The sequence below is a fragment of the Bombyx mori genome, chromosome 10 (genome assembly GCF_030269925.1).
Source record: "Bombyx mori chromosome 10, ASM3026992v2".
Classification (NCBI taxonomy): Eukaryota; Metazoa; Arthropoda; class Insecta; order Lepidoptera; family Bombycidae; genus Bombyx; species Bombyx mori.
The window spans coordinates 9514777-9533607 of record NC_085116.1 but is presented as its reverse complement, the minus strand read 5'-3'; the positions used below and the strand labels follow the sequence as shown (position 1 = coordinate 9533607).

Below are 18831 nucleotides of genomic sequence, written 5' to 3'. Positions count from 1 at the left end.
AGTTCCCTTATACATAACTAAATATGGACATAAATTCGTATGAATTTAATGTTCTATTTACGTAAGAACAAAGTTGGAATTGTTGGGTTGAAATTATGAAAAGCGGGCGCCGTGTGGGCGGTTTATCCTTAACTTCACCTCAGGGTGCTCTGACAATGAATATTTTGTTGTTTCAAACGAACTTAAGCCCCTAATATTAAATTAAAATTTTCGTGGACACTTTTACGACTTTTTCATTTTAAAAGAGAATTTTATGAAACAGTGATGTTTTAACCTTATCTTATTGTTTTAGATGTAAATGTCAATTGCAATAAAATTTTATTGTATAAAATTTTGGTCGTTACCGTTTCAAGACTACTGTCGCATGAATAATGAGCTCCTCGCAAAATGTTTCGATGCATACCATGAAAGGGTAATTGAATGATATTTTACGTCTAAAAGCATAATTCATAAAATAGCCAAATTCTATTTTAAATCTAGAGCATATAACAGCATTTATAATATTAATTTTACTTAAAAAAAAGAAACACCCCTTCCGTACAGAACAAACAATAACTTAGCTTGCTGTGTCTGCATTTATTTTTGTTGAAAGTCGAGAATTTGATCTATAATAACACTGCTCGAGGTAGAATATGAAATAATATCGGTCAATGAACCTCGAACATTCCCAAGGCTTTATTGAAAACCAAATCAAACAATACTTATATTAGTTTTTCACGTAATTAATCTAATATCGAAAGAAGAAGAATGTAATAGTTCCTTTAAGTATTGCATTTGGCATTATTTGGGTTTAGTAATCGCAGCTGTAACTTGGCACATGGAAAATAATTATTTTAGTGAGATGAGTGGTGCAATGAAGTTTATTGCTGGTACCGTTGGGCCGTGTGAAGAGTGAAAGGTTTGCGGCTTGTCTCGGAACAGGTGACTTGCGGCGCACATAGTAGTGGTCATGGCGATGTGGAGGCGGCGGCGGCACGAAGGGCGGCGGCGGCGGAAGGCGCGCGGGCCTTCGCCTCGCGCCGCCCGCGAAGGCGTCCATGGCGGCGAGCGTGCCAACGTCGCTCATGCTCGCGGCGCGCTCGCGGCTGGAAGACTGCGGCCGCTTGTGCGATCGTTACTTCGCCCCCCAAGCCCCTGCACCCCGCGCGTTCTTCGATCGCCGCCCGCCCTCAGTCCGCCCACATGCCGGTTCGCTTTGTTTTCAATATTTAATTTTACTCATTCATTTGGTTTTTTTGTAAAAACCAAAAAACTTAAAACCTCTTTCTTAATTATTAATAGAATTCTATTTTTACTTCAGTTACAAAATATATTGTTTTACAGTGCCTTTGCGACATCAATAAAAGAAAAACGTGCACAAAGTGTGAATGCCTACGAGTATTGGAGGATTTTTAATTAAAATGTTATCGTAACTGCAATAACGAATAAAAAAAAATTCATACACCAATATCTACTAAATTTTACCAATCCTCTTCGGCATCATATATACATATGTATATATTTTATTTATTATATTTATTATAACTCTTTCAATTTTGGTTTAAATAACAACACTGATATGAAATCCGGAAAGTAAGATGAAAAATCTTCAATTTTTAACAATAATTAAATTGGGAAAAAAATCTCAAATTAAAAATCTCGTTTGAATATCATCTTTTTTCCTCATCATCATTAGTATATTATTCATGCCTACGAATCGTGGAAGCTCGTGTTATGTGTCATAAGTGACGTTGAGTTTCTTGCCAGTACTCCTTTTCAGTTGTAAAACTGAATCAGAATATGTGTGTGTAAAATAGTCTGTGATTTAAAAAAAATTACGAATTTTATTTTTCTTTAAATTCCTCTCGAGTATTAGCATTAGTATTAGCATAACGAATTTCTGCCGTGAAGCACACATGCACCTCATTTTTAAGGGCAGGATAATGCCAATAATTAAACTTCTACATCAAATCTATAAACGCCGAAGTCCATAACAACACAGGATATGTTATGTTTTTAACCATACAACTACTTATACAATGGAGTGTGAGAATACGCTGCTAAGATATTTAATTATCAATAGATAAACAATATTGATACTCAACTCAAGAGTTCCAGTCTTGATTATTCATACAAACATTTAAAGTTCTTATTTCAAAATTATCATTCTAAAGATTAGATTAATAACGTATGTTGACGTTAAGCTTCTATAGGACAAGAAGCTTCTGAGCATAAGCTTATAATAATAATTGTAGTGTGACTAACAGAGCTTTATTTGGATTTCAAAAAGTTTCAGCGGAGTTAACAGAAAAGTCAGTTTTCTTTTCTTATTGGTTAAATAAAATACTATTAAACGTGGTATTTTTTTCACATTATACTTGAATTGTTATGCTATATTGATTTGAAAACTTTTTCTTCATAAAAAGTATTATTTTCGAAGACCTTGTGCAATTATTCTTCATACGTAGGATAGCGAGTTAAACGTCATCCTCCCACGCGAAAACGTTTGTTTAATTTCCAGCTGCATCCTGGGATTTCGTCGAGATGACGTCACTCCACGCCGCGACAAGAGACTAACTCAAAAGGTTAAGTGCACAACACATTGAAGTCACATTGAACTCTTGTCGTTGTTTGCAGTTTATCTATAGAATTTAAATTCTTTGTTCGAACATGCAACTTGAAACTTTTATAATAAATAATTTCGTTCATCGTATTCATTAATTTTACAATGTCCGTGACGAATCTAATTTATTCGGTCTTTTAAGCCTTATTTTAATTGATATTTTGTTGTATTTAAAATATGTACTATTCTGTAATGAATTTCTGTGGTGTTACGTACACTTTTAACAGGCTATACTTATTAAAAGTGTATAATATTAAAAAAAAAAAACAAATAATTACTTCATACGGTGGTATGAAGTACGGTGGTATGAGGTTCACATGGTAGTTAACATTTTTTTCTTCAGCTATCGATTTTTTGAGAGATAATATGCGTACATTTTCATTAAGCAGAATAACATAATTTTGAAAGGGACTTTTATAGCTGTGCTTACGTCAGCTCGTACATAGCCCTGCCTACCCTTGATGAATAATTTTAATTAATAAAACTAACACAACAATCCCTCGAGTCATTTTGGGCTCGATGTTAGATGAGCTCTTGACCTATCTAATGACAAGTAGCTGATGTATTTAACTTCAACTACATGTTGATATACGAGACAGTAGTGATTAAATATGACTAATTAAGATACCGCGTAAAAAATCTAAGTTTTTTTTTTATTGCCCTTGTAGGAAGACGAGCATACGACCCACCTGATGATGAGTGGTTACCGTCGCCCATGGACTTCAGCAATGCCAGGGGCAGAGCCAAGCCGCTGCCTACCGCTTAATACTCTCCACAAGCCTCGTTTGAAGAAGGACATGTCATAGCGCTCGGGAAACACCGTGGAGGGGAGCTCATTCCATAGCCGGATGGTACGTGGCAAAAAAGTCCTCTGGATAGGCACTGTGGATGACCGCAGTGGCAGTTTAACGCATTACTGATTCGCGGTAGGACTTAGTAGGATTTATGGTACACAAATACTTATATTAGTCATTCAGCAAACATTGAAATGGGAAATTCAATTTGACTACAGGATGTAATTTTTATTTATTTTGATAGGTGTTTGTGAATAAATATTGGCTACATGGTGATTGTACTGACCAATATTCCGTGTAAAAGGACCGACGCGTGTGACGACTTAATTAAGATGACTTTGTATAACCAGTCTGAATAAACGTTCAATTTGATTTTTTTGATACTGTTTTGTTTTATAAAAGTGCTGTGTTTTGAATAGGTTCCCTATGATTGAGTGAGCACGATCATCATATCGATGCGTGAAATGCTGTTTGGTTTAAACGACATTTATATTTGTAATTAAAGGTGCGTTTTATTTTGTATTAGCATCAACAGTTGAACTTTTTTAATTGAACTGCAATTAAGGTAAAATTTTAAACTGTAAAGGGCTCTCCTGTAAAGTAAAAAGCAAAAATTACGTTTAAACCAAATAGCCTTTCACTCATCGATATGGATATATCCGGGCCATGTATTACATAATACACGTAAAATATTTATTAATATAGGGAAAGTTATAAACAAGAAACAAAACAAAATGTTTTAGTCTGGTAGTATATTTTATAGTCGTTCACCTGTATGTTTCTTATTGACATCATTTACGAACCTCTGAGGCAGGCGCATCCCATGATGTAGCCCATCATAGACACACGAGGCGCCGGCGGCGGCGGCACGCGCCTGCCGCGGTGCGGTGCACGCGACACCGCGCCCTCTCTTATCAAACGCCCATTACCCCTGCCTGCGCCCGCACATTCTTATCTTAACTCTCTATTATTTCGTCTCTATACATTGAATCAGTGTTGGAAGTGCGTATCTTAACGGCCTTACTATTGTAGTCTTTTTGGCTAGTCAAGTTGAGCAATAGAGTATTTACGCGGCATACTCGTGTAACATGCTACCGTCGTATCGCCACATGTAGCTTCAGTAAACCTAACTGGGTGGGGACGTAAATAATCGAATGTTAGTCAATTGATCATTTAATAATGTTATGTAATCATAAATACATAATTCAGCTAAGCTGTTCAGTTAAAACGTAAATAAATGCCGGTTAGGTCGGTGCAGCGGCGCCGCGATCGCGTGCTAAAGTTAGTGACCGGTTTCGATCGATACCGCACGCAAACTTCGTGCTTGCTATTTTAAAGTTGAGCTCAGATGTAATTCACTTTGCCACAAAACTTATAACTGTAATTCTTAATTGAGCAAGAATGGAAGAAATATCAAAACAAATTCTGTGGCATCATAGGCTTAAATTAAGTATTTTGATTTATTCTCTTTCATAACTAATTGATCATAATTTAAATAATTATTCAATTTTTGTGTTACGTTGTGGAATATCTTTCAATGCGTAAACTTAATAACCAAAGGCAGAACAATGATAAACAAACTGTTCTTCGATCAGCATACGGTCGTCATAATTTTCACGTAACATAAAACTGTTTCTTCTTGGCAGTTTAAAAAAAAAACTTTCGTCATTAGTTCCGGATGCGTCACTGAGATACGTTCGATTTGACAGGTGCTTTAACTGGGCGGGCGGGTAATCGAGTGAGGTTAGGGCAGGCGGGCGCGGGCGCGGGCGGACTAACACTGAGGCGCGCGCCGCACTGCCGCACCCCGCGCCCCCCTTGCCCGATCTAGACTTCCACGACCCCCTCGCCCGCTAAACTCAAAACCTCTTCACACTCGTACAGCCTTTGTGGAACGGTCACATCTTCGTGGTCATTTACTTTGCTTTTCGATTACGTAATAACATATTTCGAACGCTTCTAAAAACATTATTACTCAGTTATCGATGTTTTGTCTGTTGTAATTAATTCATAAATATATAATACTAAGAATGGTATAATATATTTCAGTATTTTCCATATTTGACAAAAACCGCGACTTGGAGTAACAGCTGCATTAGTCTACATTAAAAAAAACCTACATTTGCACGAATAAGACAGATAGCAAAGCGCGTATTTGTCGTTGGTTTTTATTGCATATGTACTGATGAATAATAAAAGGCATTATAGTCAGGGTGATCTAATTCTTATGAATTATAACTTTATTTTTTTTAGAATGGTTTGAAATTAATTTGTATTCCAATTCGAATATCTAAATAACATGTCTTTATTTATGAATTTGCTGTTTTCTAAGCATATGGCTAATAATAAATTCTAAATTAAAATTATTTTTCTTTCAAATATGGAATTTTATTTTCGTATTCAGTCATTTTCGATTGATTAATGTCATGTTTTCACTAAATTTGTATCTTTCTCGTTAATATGAACACGATATAAAAGTACGAGTTATTTGAAATGCGAGATTCGTTGCGGCAGCAATGACGCACAAACGACTCACAACATTAATGACGTATACGGAGTGAGCACTACAAACGAACGCACGACTTATGCTTGTTCCTGAACACTTTCGACACAGAAATTTTAAACTAAAAAATAAACCCCGTTGTCAGCCGAAAATTAAACTCTACAACGACGACTTAAAGGCGATAGTAGAAGCTGACAATACTTAATTTCCTCTTGAGTTAACTGCAGCATTCAACGTTAGCATAATTGTTGGTCATTTGCGTCAAATTGGCAAGGTAAAAAACTAGATAGGTGGGTGCCGCACGAACTAAACAATCGCGCGTTGAACGCGTCAAGTTATTATACCTTGTTGATTACAAATTGCACTTGCAATGAAGAATTGGTTCTCTTTTTTTTTACTGCTTACGAGGGTGGACGAGCTCACAGGCCACCTGGTGTTAACTGGTTACTGGAGCCCATAGACATCTACAACGTCATGCGCCACCCACCTTGAGATATAAGTTCTAAGGTATTTGGATAATCGTAAGTTGTCGTTGTAGTGGTCGTGGTTTTAAGGATAAAACGCCCGGTGAATTCGTATGTATCGGCGATGTAACGGTTGAATCTCGCAGGAAAGTATCTTTTTTTATATGAAATACGTATTTAACAAATGAAGGATCGAATCAATCGTGTATTAAAAATCAAACTCGCAAATTTATAATTTGCGTAATTACTGCCTACTCAACTACCTTGCCAATTTCTACCATGAAGCAGTAATGCGTTTCGGTTTGAAGGGTGGCGCAGTCGTTGTGTTGTTAAAACTGAGACCTTAAAACTCATGCGTCAGGTTGGGTAGATTTTGCGTCAGCATACTTCTAGTTTTTCCAAAATTTGAACAACTTCATGCAGGGAAAAAATCACCAATCAAAGGTCAAAAATATCCAAGAAGTAATTTGAAGAATTTATTGGCTCTCATACACCAGACTTCTTCAAGGGCTTTAAAAAATTACAACACTAGCACAGCACTAGCAGAGGCTACAACGATGCCATGGATACATATTTTGATTAACTGAAATAAAAAATATTAAAAAAGATTATTGTAACTTTCTGTCTACTAAACGGCAATTTCGTAGGTAGAGACCTTATATTTAGTACTGTTTTACCCTTTAAGCCGGCACGCGTAGCAAGTTCCCAGCAAAAATTATCCTACTCTAATTCCTCCGTAATAAACAGAAAGATATAAAAGGAGAAGATTATCATTTTAGAGCGTAATCTATTTTTCCCTGATATTACGAAGGCACTTTCTTTTTATTAAGGGAATTAAGTCGCAATCAATACCATATTTTAGTATAACGTAATTTTTTATTCTAAAAATAGATAGTTTATATTCGAAAAATGGGGTGATTAGGGATTGAATGGGGAAAAACCAGGAAAATAATTCAACGATCAATATAAGTTTTATATTCGTTGCAAAATCTTCAATTTTACCAACTCTGAATATGCATGATACAAACTGCTAACTTTTAAAAAATCGCATTTCAAATTAACTTCTTGTGGTGGTAATTATTTTAGTGCTAGAAACTTTGCTCTCTTTTATTTATTTGATATAATAGAATACGACTGTGATTTATAAACGTTATTAAGTGTTTGATTCATAATATTTATTAAAGGTAAGTCTCAGTTGTTATTGGTTTTAATGTTTTTTCATAGTATAGAAATACATATAAAAATGTTGTTTTTGGGGATAATGGGGTCGTCTCAGTTACAAATAGCAACGAAAAAGGGGTTAATTGGGACGAGAATAAGTTAAATGGGAACGACTTAAGTATAAATAGGTACAGGTTTGTAGGGTTGGCTATATAGTTATAAGAATCTTTTTTAAATGTGTTGGTAAGGATCTGGTTTATTCATGATGTTTTTGTCTAGAACTTTTATTTAAAATTATCAATTATCAATCTATCAAACAACATTATTTTATTGTTTGGCAAATATTTATATTAAGAGTTACGTATTGTTTTCTATTTTTAGATATGCCTCGCGTGTACGTATCAAAGAGTGCAAATTCTTATAAGAGACATGATCCCTTAATATTAAAAACAGTAATAGAAGCCTATAAAATTAGGAATAAGTCTTAAGTTGAAATAGCTAAGCAATTTAACATAAGTAAGTAAGGTTTGGCACAGACATGTAACAAGAACAATGAAATCTCAAGGTAGACAAAAATGTCTAAGTAATAAATACATTATAAAATATATTAATATTTGTTCAGAGTGGGGACCTGATTAATCCATGGAATAACTGACACACCTAATCTCTTAACCCAGATAAAAATATCAGCCCCTAAGTACTTACTAAGAACGAAGAAATATAAACCGCTTATAAGAAAGCCCGCTCGTTCGAATTTAGGTACTTACTCTCCCTTAAACAGAATCCTTTGGGACTACAATAATGTCCACGGCAGCGCGGTCTCCGACAATGTTCATTCGGGGTTGTCCGATTGCGTTGAACTAATTTTAAGTGATAAAATAGATGTTTTTTCTAATTGTCTTATAACTTACAGGAAAAATCTGTCGCAGATAATTTCCCAAGTAAATATAAGTTAATCATAAGTAATTAAATGTAATCAAGTTTTAGTTATATATTTTTTTATTTTTGTTGTCAATGCACTGTCGATTGCACCCAATGAAGTAGGAAACCTATGGAAATGAAACGTCAACCAAAATTTCGTGCCAATGTGACGTCATCTGGCCACAAAACATGGCGGCTTTAGTGCTGTACAAAAGATTTCAATGTTATCAGGTTTTATCGATAAACGTTCTTGGCTCATTTTATTTTAAATATTGTTGAGTATTATTTATTTGTAGAATTTATACTTTAATGGGAAGTAAGTAGGTATATTGTTATGTGCAAATATGATATGATTTAGATGGGTGAAATCTAAGACAAGTTCGTCCTTCGAATTTGCCAAGTAAACGATATGATGATTTTTAAAAGTTGCTACACTGATTTTATAAAGTTGTCGTTTGTCTCAAAACATAAAGATATGGCGTAGTTCAAAGCCATCAGCCCATTTCTAGCATGCTAAATGTTATCGTATTTTGAGTACGTGTTTTTCTTAGACTATAACAATCTATTTTAATTGTTTTGCTGACTCTAAAGTCCGTAACATACTACCGCAGCGCACCCCAAGGAAGGTGCGCCGCACCATTTGAATCACTTTCGCTTGAGAGTGATTCAAATTTTGAACTTATCAAGGGACCGCGTGAAAAAAAAACACCTACAGAACATTTATTCATTAATTACAAACGTCATTCCTTGTGACTTCCTCTCTAAAATCACTTAATTATTAAATATTTAACAAATTTACAATAGTGTTTTACTCACTGCGGAATAAAACTATTTTATTTAAATAGTTCCGAAGAGATTTTGTCGGTAGCCTTTTTGCCGAAATATCTAAACAGAATGTCTAAATATGTTTTGATGACATATTTTAAAGTGGTATTTATGATTAGTGTCATGATCAATAGATTCAGACCGAAAAATGGATTTTTCGGATGAGGGCTCCATAATGAATTTAAATACATATAGATAATAGTTTTAGGGCATCGACTTTCTTGAGATCCTATAAAATACGTTTTAATTATTATTTTTGTATGTTTTAAGCATGATAAATTATGAAATTTTATATAATCAATCATATTAAATCGATATCAAAGTCAATAAATAATGTACAACCCAAAACAGACGGCCGAACTGACGTGACAATGACATTTGGCGCGCTAAACATGGCGGATTTTCAGCCTCATTAGACGGAGACGGAGATATTTACGTATATTCATGTTTCATTTTATGTACGCACTGAAATACTGTTATATTGTTTTCCTGCGAGTTAAACTGCTGAGTAAGAACGAGATAGATATATGTTTATGTATGTGCCTTCAAAATGGGTGCTATTTATATAAGCAATTGTACGTATAGAACAATATGTCGTGTCCCTACTATATAGGTCTATGATTGCACCTATAATTGAGGTGACATCTGCCACGTACTTTTGTCAGTTTTTCAATGTTTTTTATTGATGATCACTTTGTTGGTGCAACTAAATAAATAAATAAAAACCAAGGAGTGCTTAAACTGGAATGCTAATTGTATAGCTTTAAATTGGATAACAAAGATACTCCCAAGACTCAATTATTTTGATCCTAATATAGCATTTTAAACATTAACAACTACCTTAAAATTGTTCATCAATTTGGAATGTGTCCCTAATCACCCCGTATAACCGGTACCTCTAGTGTACAGTCTGACATAAATATTATTGCCATAAAAAAAAAGAATTAACTCTGTCATTATGATACGATTACGCAGTGGTTTTCTCTTTTCTGCCTCATAGTGATACTAATATGCGGTAGGGTTGTAGAGAACCGAATCGATATGATATTATTACACAAAGAAATCCACTGAATTTCTCGTTGGGACAATCAGTGGATCATGATTCCGATAATGTGGTATTAATCGAAGCCTGTTGGGCGGATAATATCAAATTCTTTCAAGATGAGCCCTGTGAGCTCGTTCACCAGTCAAAGTAAAGCCGGAATAAATGCTAATTTTTAAGCGGGTATTTATTTAATGTTTGTGAATCGGGCTATTAAAAGGTTAATGAAATGTACTCTGTTTGCTACGAAGATCTGGCCGCCTTCGTGGTGCTCGTATTCAAAAAACAATTAAATCAGTGAACGATACAATCTGAAGAAACCTATAATATGGGTCCCTCACTTTAAGAATGGCATTGCTCTTTCGGAGAAGATGCAGAGAAAAGGGACAAAGATGGTCAGAACATTAAAAGATAAACCCTATGAACAGCGATTGGTTGACCATAGGGAGAGTCTTATTGCAATATCTAAAAAAGTTACTGGTTTTTACCAGTTTTTACTAGGTTACCTAGTTTTATATGTTGAATTTTCTTGCAATAAGAACGAAGATCTACGAGGACACTTAGTAAAACTAACCAAACAACTCATAAGGGAAATTTTTAAAGCACTATACTAAAGCGTGTAATCACACAATGAAACAGGCTACCAGAAGATGTATCAGCATTTTTTTTCCCTACCTAATCGTTGGTAGCCTAGCCCTGAGCTCACGGGCTTATCCTGAGAATTACTAACACTGGCCCTAGCAAGAGAAGTGCTTCGCTGAATCTACTACCGGACCGGAATCGCGACTTACTGAGAAGATCCGGCGTTAAGCTCAGTGGGTATCAGCACCAATATTGAACTGCGTTAAGAACAAACTCGATTGATGTTTTAAATTTCAAAACAAACACTCAATTTATTAAGTAGCTAGTATTTAAAAAAAATAAAAAAGGTATATATTAGGGGTTAAAATATAAAATTACCGATTTGTACTGAAAAATAGAAATTCGTTTGTTTTTCATTTAACATATTTATGTAATCAAAATATCTACCATTATTATCTATACATTGCTGCCATCTAACAAAAAAATCATTTATGCCTTTGCGATAGAACTCTGGTGATCTAGATGCTACAAACTGCGTGAAAACATTTTGTACTGCCTCCTGGGAAGAAAACTTTTTATCACGTAGAAATTTGTCCAAATCACGAAAAAAATGGTAATCCATTGGAGCAAGGTCTGGCGAATACGGGGGGTGACGAATGGTTTCTAATTGCAGTTCCTGTAGAGTTAAAACGGTTCCTCGGGCTGTATGAGGTCTCGCGTTATCATGGAGCAATAATGGTGAAGATCCATTCATGAGTCGGGGCTGTTTCACTGCAAGTTTTGCTTCGGAGTTGGGCACAGTAGACATCTGCCGTTATTGCTTGACCAGATCGGAAAGCTATATTGCATAACACCATCCTGAGACCCAAAATCGCACGGTGCGTTCATTAGCAGTCCCCTCTCCAACGCAACATTGATATTGCGGGCTGTTTGTGCAGCGTTAGTCCCGTGTTGGAACTCGTATTCAAAAATCATTCGAATTTTCGAAGTATCCATCTTTCTTGTCTAAGCTGAATAAAATAAAAAACAACTGATAGTCGATAAACGAATGTTGCACATTTTTTAAAAGAAGAACCCCATAGGTAGCATTTGAAAAAAGTTTCACTCAAAATTATCAAACGATGAAGGTTCTATGTCAATTAGAAGGTACCTATCTATATATTAATACGTGAAGCAAAAACTTTATATCCCTTTTCACGAAAATTGCGCAGACGGAGGAGTATGAAATTTTCTACACTTATAGAGAATATAGAGAAGAAGTACACAATGCTAATATTTTTTTAAAATAATGCATAAAACATACATTAAATCAATAAAGAAAACATTACACACACTACATACCATGTATTTGACGCACACACGCATGCATACTATTTATTGTCAAACTTTTGTTCTTGACGTCTGTTGTCAAATTGAGATTAAATATTGTTTGTCTTTGTTAATATTTTTTATAGTGTAGTCTTGGCGAAATTTGTGATTAAAGAAGTATAAAATACAATCATAATAGTGTACAAACTTACAATTCCAATTAATTATAGTCGAATTTCGACTACTGCGGGACCTCTAGTTACAATAAAACGGCAATTTCATACTTTAACCCCTATTATTACACACGATACGTGTTGTTGCGTTTTTTAGAAAGTTACATAGGATTTGCAGTTTATAGACGCTCTGAAAGTTTATGCTCACGTATCTGCAAAAGCTTTTCAATTGGTAACGCAGGCATCAACAATCCAGTTCCAATGACAAGTTTTGTCGGGTGCTTTCTCACAAGGGGTGACTGAGTTACATTTAGTGTCTTACTACATGATCACATACTCTGTTTATAAATTCCTAATTCATTATTATAACATTTTCCTGTATATCCACATGTGTATAACACGATAGATTAACCGACCGTTGGACCTTTGGTTTGTCTAAAAATAGAGTACAAAAGACCTGCTCTTTCCGGGACATATTATCATGCTTATTCTTCAATGAATGTACAACTCTGCTTCCTGAATATTTACAAAATATATATAATTCTCAGACAATGGCCTTCTTTCTTTTTTAACCGACCTCAAAAAGGAGGACGTTCTCAATTGGATTGTATTTTTATCATATTGTTAACTCGGAACTTTTTTATGAACTGATTTTGATCATTCTTTTTTTATTTGAAAGATAGTGCTTCTCGTGTGGTCCTAATTATTTTTTTATAAAGATCTGACTAGTTTTAGTTATTCGTTAGGTTTTGAGTTATTCTAAATAATGAGTATTTTATTGAAATCGACTGCATTTATGACATTATTCTCATTTTATTTCGTAGAAGTCGGTTTTCTTTTTTGTTGAAAATTGTATTGCGATGGTAAAACGAATATAGAGCCATGTTGCGTTTTGTATGCCAAGCCAATCGCACCGTCGCACGTGTCAATCAATATATTGTTCTGCATATTATTTAAGAACATATTATTATTAATGTCTAGTCAATATCAGCTCAGTGTGTTCCCGTAGATATGAGCTGACGGCGGCAAAAGCTTGAAAGCATTTGCATTTCAGTTCAATATTTTAAATCTCATTACGATTTCATATATATCTGGATATCGCCTTTGAGTTTCTGCCAGTTGCCTACCAGCACTTAAGATCACTGCTAACATGTTTGCTACGCGGTGTTTCACACGTTGAACGCCATGATGGATACCATGTATCTACGGCATACTTTTCTCTAGAGCCGCACATCAAGATTCGTTGAGGTGTTTTGTCAAGAAATAACTCAAAAATTATGAGCGACTTACGGAAACAGCGACTGCTCTATATTTTCCGAGATATGCCAAAGGACAGGCACACACACAATTTTTCTAATAAAATACGTACTTAACAAATGTTCACGATTGACTTCCACGGTGAAGGAATAACATCGTGTAATAAAAAACTAACCCGCATAATTATAATTTGCGTAATTACTGGTGGTAGGACCTCTTGTGAGTCCGTGCGGGTGTGTACCACCACACTGCCTATTTCTGCCGTGAAGCAGTAATGCGTTTCGGTTTGAAGGGTGGGGCAGCCGTTGTAGCTATGCTGAGACCTTGAAATTTATATCTCAAGGTGGATGACGCATTTTCGTTGTAAATGTCTATGGGCTCCAGTTACCACTTAACACCAGGTGGGCTGTGAGCTCATCTACCCAACAAAGCAACAAAAAAAATCACGGTATATCTCGCAGCCCCATGAGCCTGACTTATTGGCGGTCACAGGTTGGCAGATCACCTATGAAACTAATAGTACGTTTGTAAGTTATGCTTTTATTTCCACAGGAGAAAATCGCCGGATCCCCACCTGCGCGGCAGGTGGGGTATGTGGGAGTTGAACCTCACTAAAAACTCCTGCCGCTCACAACCGGCGCCCTACCTCGGATCAGGCCGGAGCCCAGTCGGGGCTATTGAGACGGCGGGACAGGGTTAACGCAGAGCACATTACATCCATCCCGCCGTCCCTTGTAAGTTATGCTTAGTCTATTGCAATGAAAGTACTCACCAATGACGTTATTGTTTTGGTGGTGTGCAGCAGCGGCGACGGCGGCAGCGAGCGCCGCCTGCTGCTGCGCTAACTGCGACGCGAGTTGTGCCTGCAGCGCGACGTGCATCGCGTTCATACGGTCGGGCCCGCAATTCGTTTCGGCCCGCGCCTCTTCGCCACCATACACCGGAGACAACTCTTCATCTAAACAAATATACTCGTATGTTAATGCGATTTAGGACCTCTTGTGAGTCCGCGCGGGCAGGTACCACCGCCCTGTATATTTCTGCCGTGAAGCAGTAATGCGTTTCGGTGTGAAGGGTGCGGCAGCCGTTGTAACTATTCTGAGATGTTAGAACTTATATCTCAAGGTGGGTGGCGTTGTAGATGTTTGTAGATGTAGTAGATGACGTTGTAGATGTAGAAATTTGAAAATGAATGAAATGTAGATTGTAGAAAAAACCTAATCTTTTTTTATTTATTGCTTAGATGGGTGAACGAGCTCACATCCCACCTGGTGTTAAGTGGTTACTGGAGTCCATAGACATCTACAACGTAAATGCGCCACCCACCTTGAGATATAAGTTTTAAGGTCGCAAGTATGGTTAATGAGTCAAGTATAGGTAATGACAAATAAGATTAAGTACATATTCTATTGATTTTCTTTGCTAACGACCTCGCGTTCGCCGCCTTCCGTCCTACTTAAATGCTAATACACAGCTAATAGATAACCACGTGTACACGTAAACATACTCTACGTTACTACAAATAATACGCATAACCTAAGCCTTTGACCTCCTAATTCGGAGGCCCGCGTAGACAATGACGTGATAGAAAAAAATGTTTTACTAAAAACGGTAGACTGCGATGTGATTACATATTATCCTCCTATATAAATAATTTTATAATGTGTATAGCTAATGGAAATTCATCCTTTACCTATTCATAAATACAAAAAAATCTAAAATCATAACTAAAATCATTTTTGTAATTAATAAGTTATTCGAGATTTGCGTAGGTTTGGGCAGCGGTGTGCCCCTAACATTGATCTGACATCAGCGTTGGAAACTATATAACATTCGACGGATCGTAAGCTAGTCTTTCTTACATCTCAATAAAAAAAGGGAGACTTAGATGCTATGAAGAAAAAAAAAAAAACATACGTCATGTCACAGATTCTATTAATCGAATAAAGTTCTCTGACCTAAAATAGGAACTACATTTTCATTCAAGACATAGACGAATAGACTATTTGCCCTTTTTTGGTCGAAAAGAAGACTATTGACTTTAAAAATAAAATAAGTCCTTTGAATGCTTGACAGACTCACAGTTTTATCTATTGAAGGTCGTTATTATCCACACGAGATAACATTTAATGCCATTTTAATAGCAGGCCTCATTAAAATAGTTATTATCGGTTTAAAAAACCGGCCGGAGTGCGCGTCGGAAAACGCACTGCAGACGGGATGAACTTTCACGCTTCATTAAAAATCAATAGCCAATTGATACTTATTGATCGCTAAAATAAAATAACGTGTAATCGAAAGTTTCGTTAAGTTCAAGAACTGCATACGTTTTTTATTTCATCCTTCACTTATATACCTCATCATACTTATATTTTATTCATGAATTTAATACTTTCACAGTTGAGTTCATAGAACACACCTAATTTCATACATCTACCTACCATAAGGGGCAACTCAACACCAATATAACAATCTATAGAACTCGTTTAAAAATTTGTTAATTACATGAAAAAGATCATGGAATCAGTTTTATGAACTATTAATGTTTTATAATTTAAAATACTAATACTACTTATAATTCCGGATAAAAGTCCGCGAATTACGACAAGTTACACAAAATTTACAATCCATGATGTAATATGTGGAGCTGTTGTAAATTAGTGCATACCTAATCCATATCTGGCAGCCAGTTTACTTTGGCCTCAAGTGACGTCACAAGTAAACAACTTGCTTTCTGTCGAGTTTTATAAATGTAGCGAGGTAAGTTTAAATCGAAAGAGCTGTCCAGTTTGCTGTCATGCTACAAGCCTCCAAGTAAAAGTACTGTGACATACAGATATACCAACATGACTATTATGATTTTCTCAGCCGAATTCAGGCTAATGCCATTTGACTGACATACTAAAAAAAACTAAAACTATGCAATGACGTAGAAAGGTTTGCTTAAAATAAAATTGAACTTCAAAAAATCATAACAGATTTTTTTTACTTTTAATTGTATTATACATAATTGTTTCCTTCGTTTTTTTTCGGTACTATATTATATAAATAACAGCGTTATCATTACTATTATGAACACAGTAAGGCTTCGTAATATTTACATTACATAAGAGCACAAACGCTGAGAGCATTAGAAGCGTTTATTAGAAACTCTACAACGGACGTTGATCATTTGTACAGTATGCCACTTTCCATGTAGCGATACCGCGTTTCATCATAAAGTAATATACATTTTACTGTGTAATTATGATCATTACAACCATAAAACATGCAACGTGTTACGTGATCTCATATATTTTCGTGTGTGTCACGATCGAAAGCGTACAAAGCTGGCCTAGTGCCGCCGAAACTAATTAATTAATGCGATACTTAATTAGTTAATGCTGAGCGTAGAATATTGTCCAAATGTATGAAACAAATCATCAAACCGACGAAAACTGGTGGAAGTTGGATCATTGTTTAACGGTTTGTAAAAGAAAAATCGAACCCCTAACTTCTTTAATTTTCAGGTATTAATTGTAAAATTTAAAAAAAACGTGCAAATCGTTCGTGATCCTGAACATCTTTTTGATAAATAAAAAATAAAGCAGTATCAAAAAAATATGTTATTAAAAATGGAAACAAACATTGTTTAATGATGAAACTATGTTCATTTAGCCAATTCGTTCATGTGGGTAACCTTTAACACGAAGGACTTCCTAATATGGTTTTTTAATTGATAAATTCATTAAATTCTAATACAATTTTTTTTTTTATTACTTAGTTGGGTGGACGAACTCACAGCCCATGTTTGTATAGTATTTTGGGGCATAACAACAAAGGGAAGATCTTCCACCGAGCGGGTGAAATTGCTCGATAGAACGACGGTCCAAATATTTTTGTTCGATACTTGTGTATTTGCAAGCTTAGATATCTTGAACAAGTCGTAAGCGCGATTCAGGCATCTGTCAAATATCTTATGTTCTATTATAATAGCATATATATATGCATAGCATATATATACAGCAAATAGCATATATATACAGCAAATAGCATATATTATAATAGCAACCGCCTATTCTATTAAGTAGGTGTCATAAAATGTTATTAAGGGCGTTCTCTTATTACTATACGGGCATACTGCGATCGCCAATATACTGGAGGTAGGGCGTACATTTAATCGCACGCGTAAGTAGCACCATCATGCATTTTTTACGGAAAAGCATTCATGTATTATTGTTTAAAAGGTGAGACAGCCTTAATACTATATACATAATTAAGTTTTCGACCTCATGTAACAAGGTGTATCGCGGAATTTCATATTGCGATATCGATAGGCTTCAAAGCATTTTTTGATTTAAACGAGAAACTTACTGGCTTCGGGTACTGGCGTAACAGGACTTTCTGGCAGTAGTATACCCTTCTGTACCAACTCATCTCTATTTGCTCGGACGGATATCTTTCTTTCTAACGCTGTAAAAAGAAAAAAATATATTATTATAGAAATGTTAGGCTTTTGTTTACTAATTACCATAAATAAGTGTAGGTTGCCAACACAAATAATCTTATCGCTAAGTTGCTAGATATATATTCATATCTATAGATAACAATGTATTTATATCTTAATTGATTCAGTCGATAATAATTTTGGTACATACTATTATTATTGTATTGTACATTTTATTTAAAACTTGTGTAACTCAGGACATATTAGATGTTAAGACTAACACGAGTTCTCGAGGTATTTATGATTATTGATTTGTTAAGTTAATTTAAAATACATTTTCACTTAACCGCCATGTTTGAAAGAAAACGAACTATACTTTGTTAATGACTTAGTTAATGGTTTAGTTTTTCACTTACACTAAAATATATATACACATATATATGATACAAACACAATGATTTATACTACGTAATACTCGTAAACTTACTTCTAGAAGCTGCTTCGAATTTTTCGGATTTCTTTTTCCGTTTCCATTTCCACGGTTTGAACAGTCTTCCGAAGGCCGAGAACTTGGACTTGGTCCGTTCCGCGGGCGGCGTCCTCGCACCAGACCCAAGGCTATTCGTTCGCACCGCCGAACCATTCTGTTTCTTTGCTGCAACCAAATAAAATAATACGTTATGCTATTGAATATTCTAAAAAACCAGAGGAACTTACAAGATAATAGTGTAGGATTGGTAAGAATGGAACGTATGAAAAGAGCGTTAAGGTGT

The 18831-nt window shown here is 35.4% G+C and overlaps 1 protein-coding gene across 12 annotated transcripts in view; it reads right to left on the bottom strand.

Annotated features, from left to right (window-relative positions):
• LOC101743970 (phosphatase and actin regulator 1) overlaps positions 1-18831 on the bottom strand; it is a 62289-nt gene that overhangs the window by 16548 nt on the left and 26910 nt on the right. For all 12 annotated transcript variants that reach the window (XM_038013269.2, XM_038013271.2, XM_038013274.2 and 9 more), the window contains 3 exons: positions 18546-18713; positions 17986-18084; positions 14405-14590 (listed from right to left, as the gene is read on the bottom strand). In XM_038013269.2, the coding sequence (XP_037869197.1) occupies positions 14405-14590; positions 17986-18084; positions 18546-18713 (453 nt within the window). The remainder of the gene's footprint in view (positions 1-14404; positions 14591-17985; positions 18085-18545; positions 18714-18831) is intronic.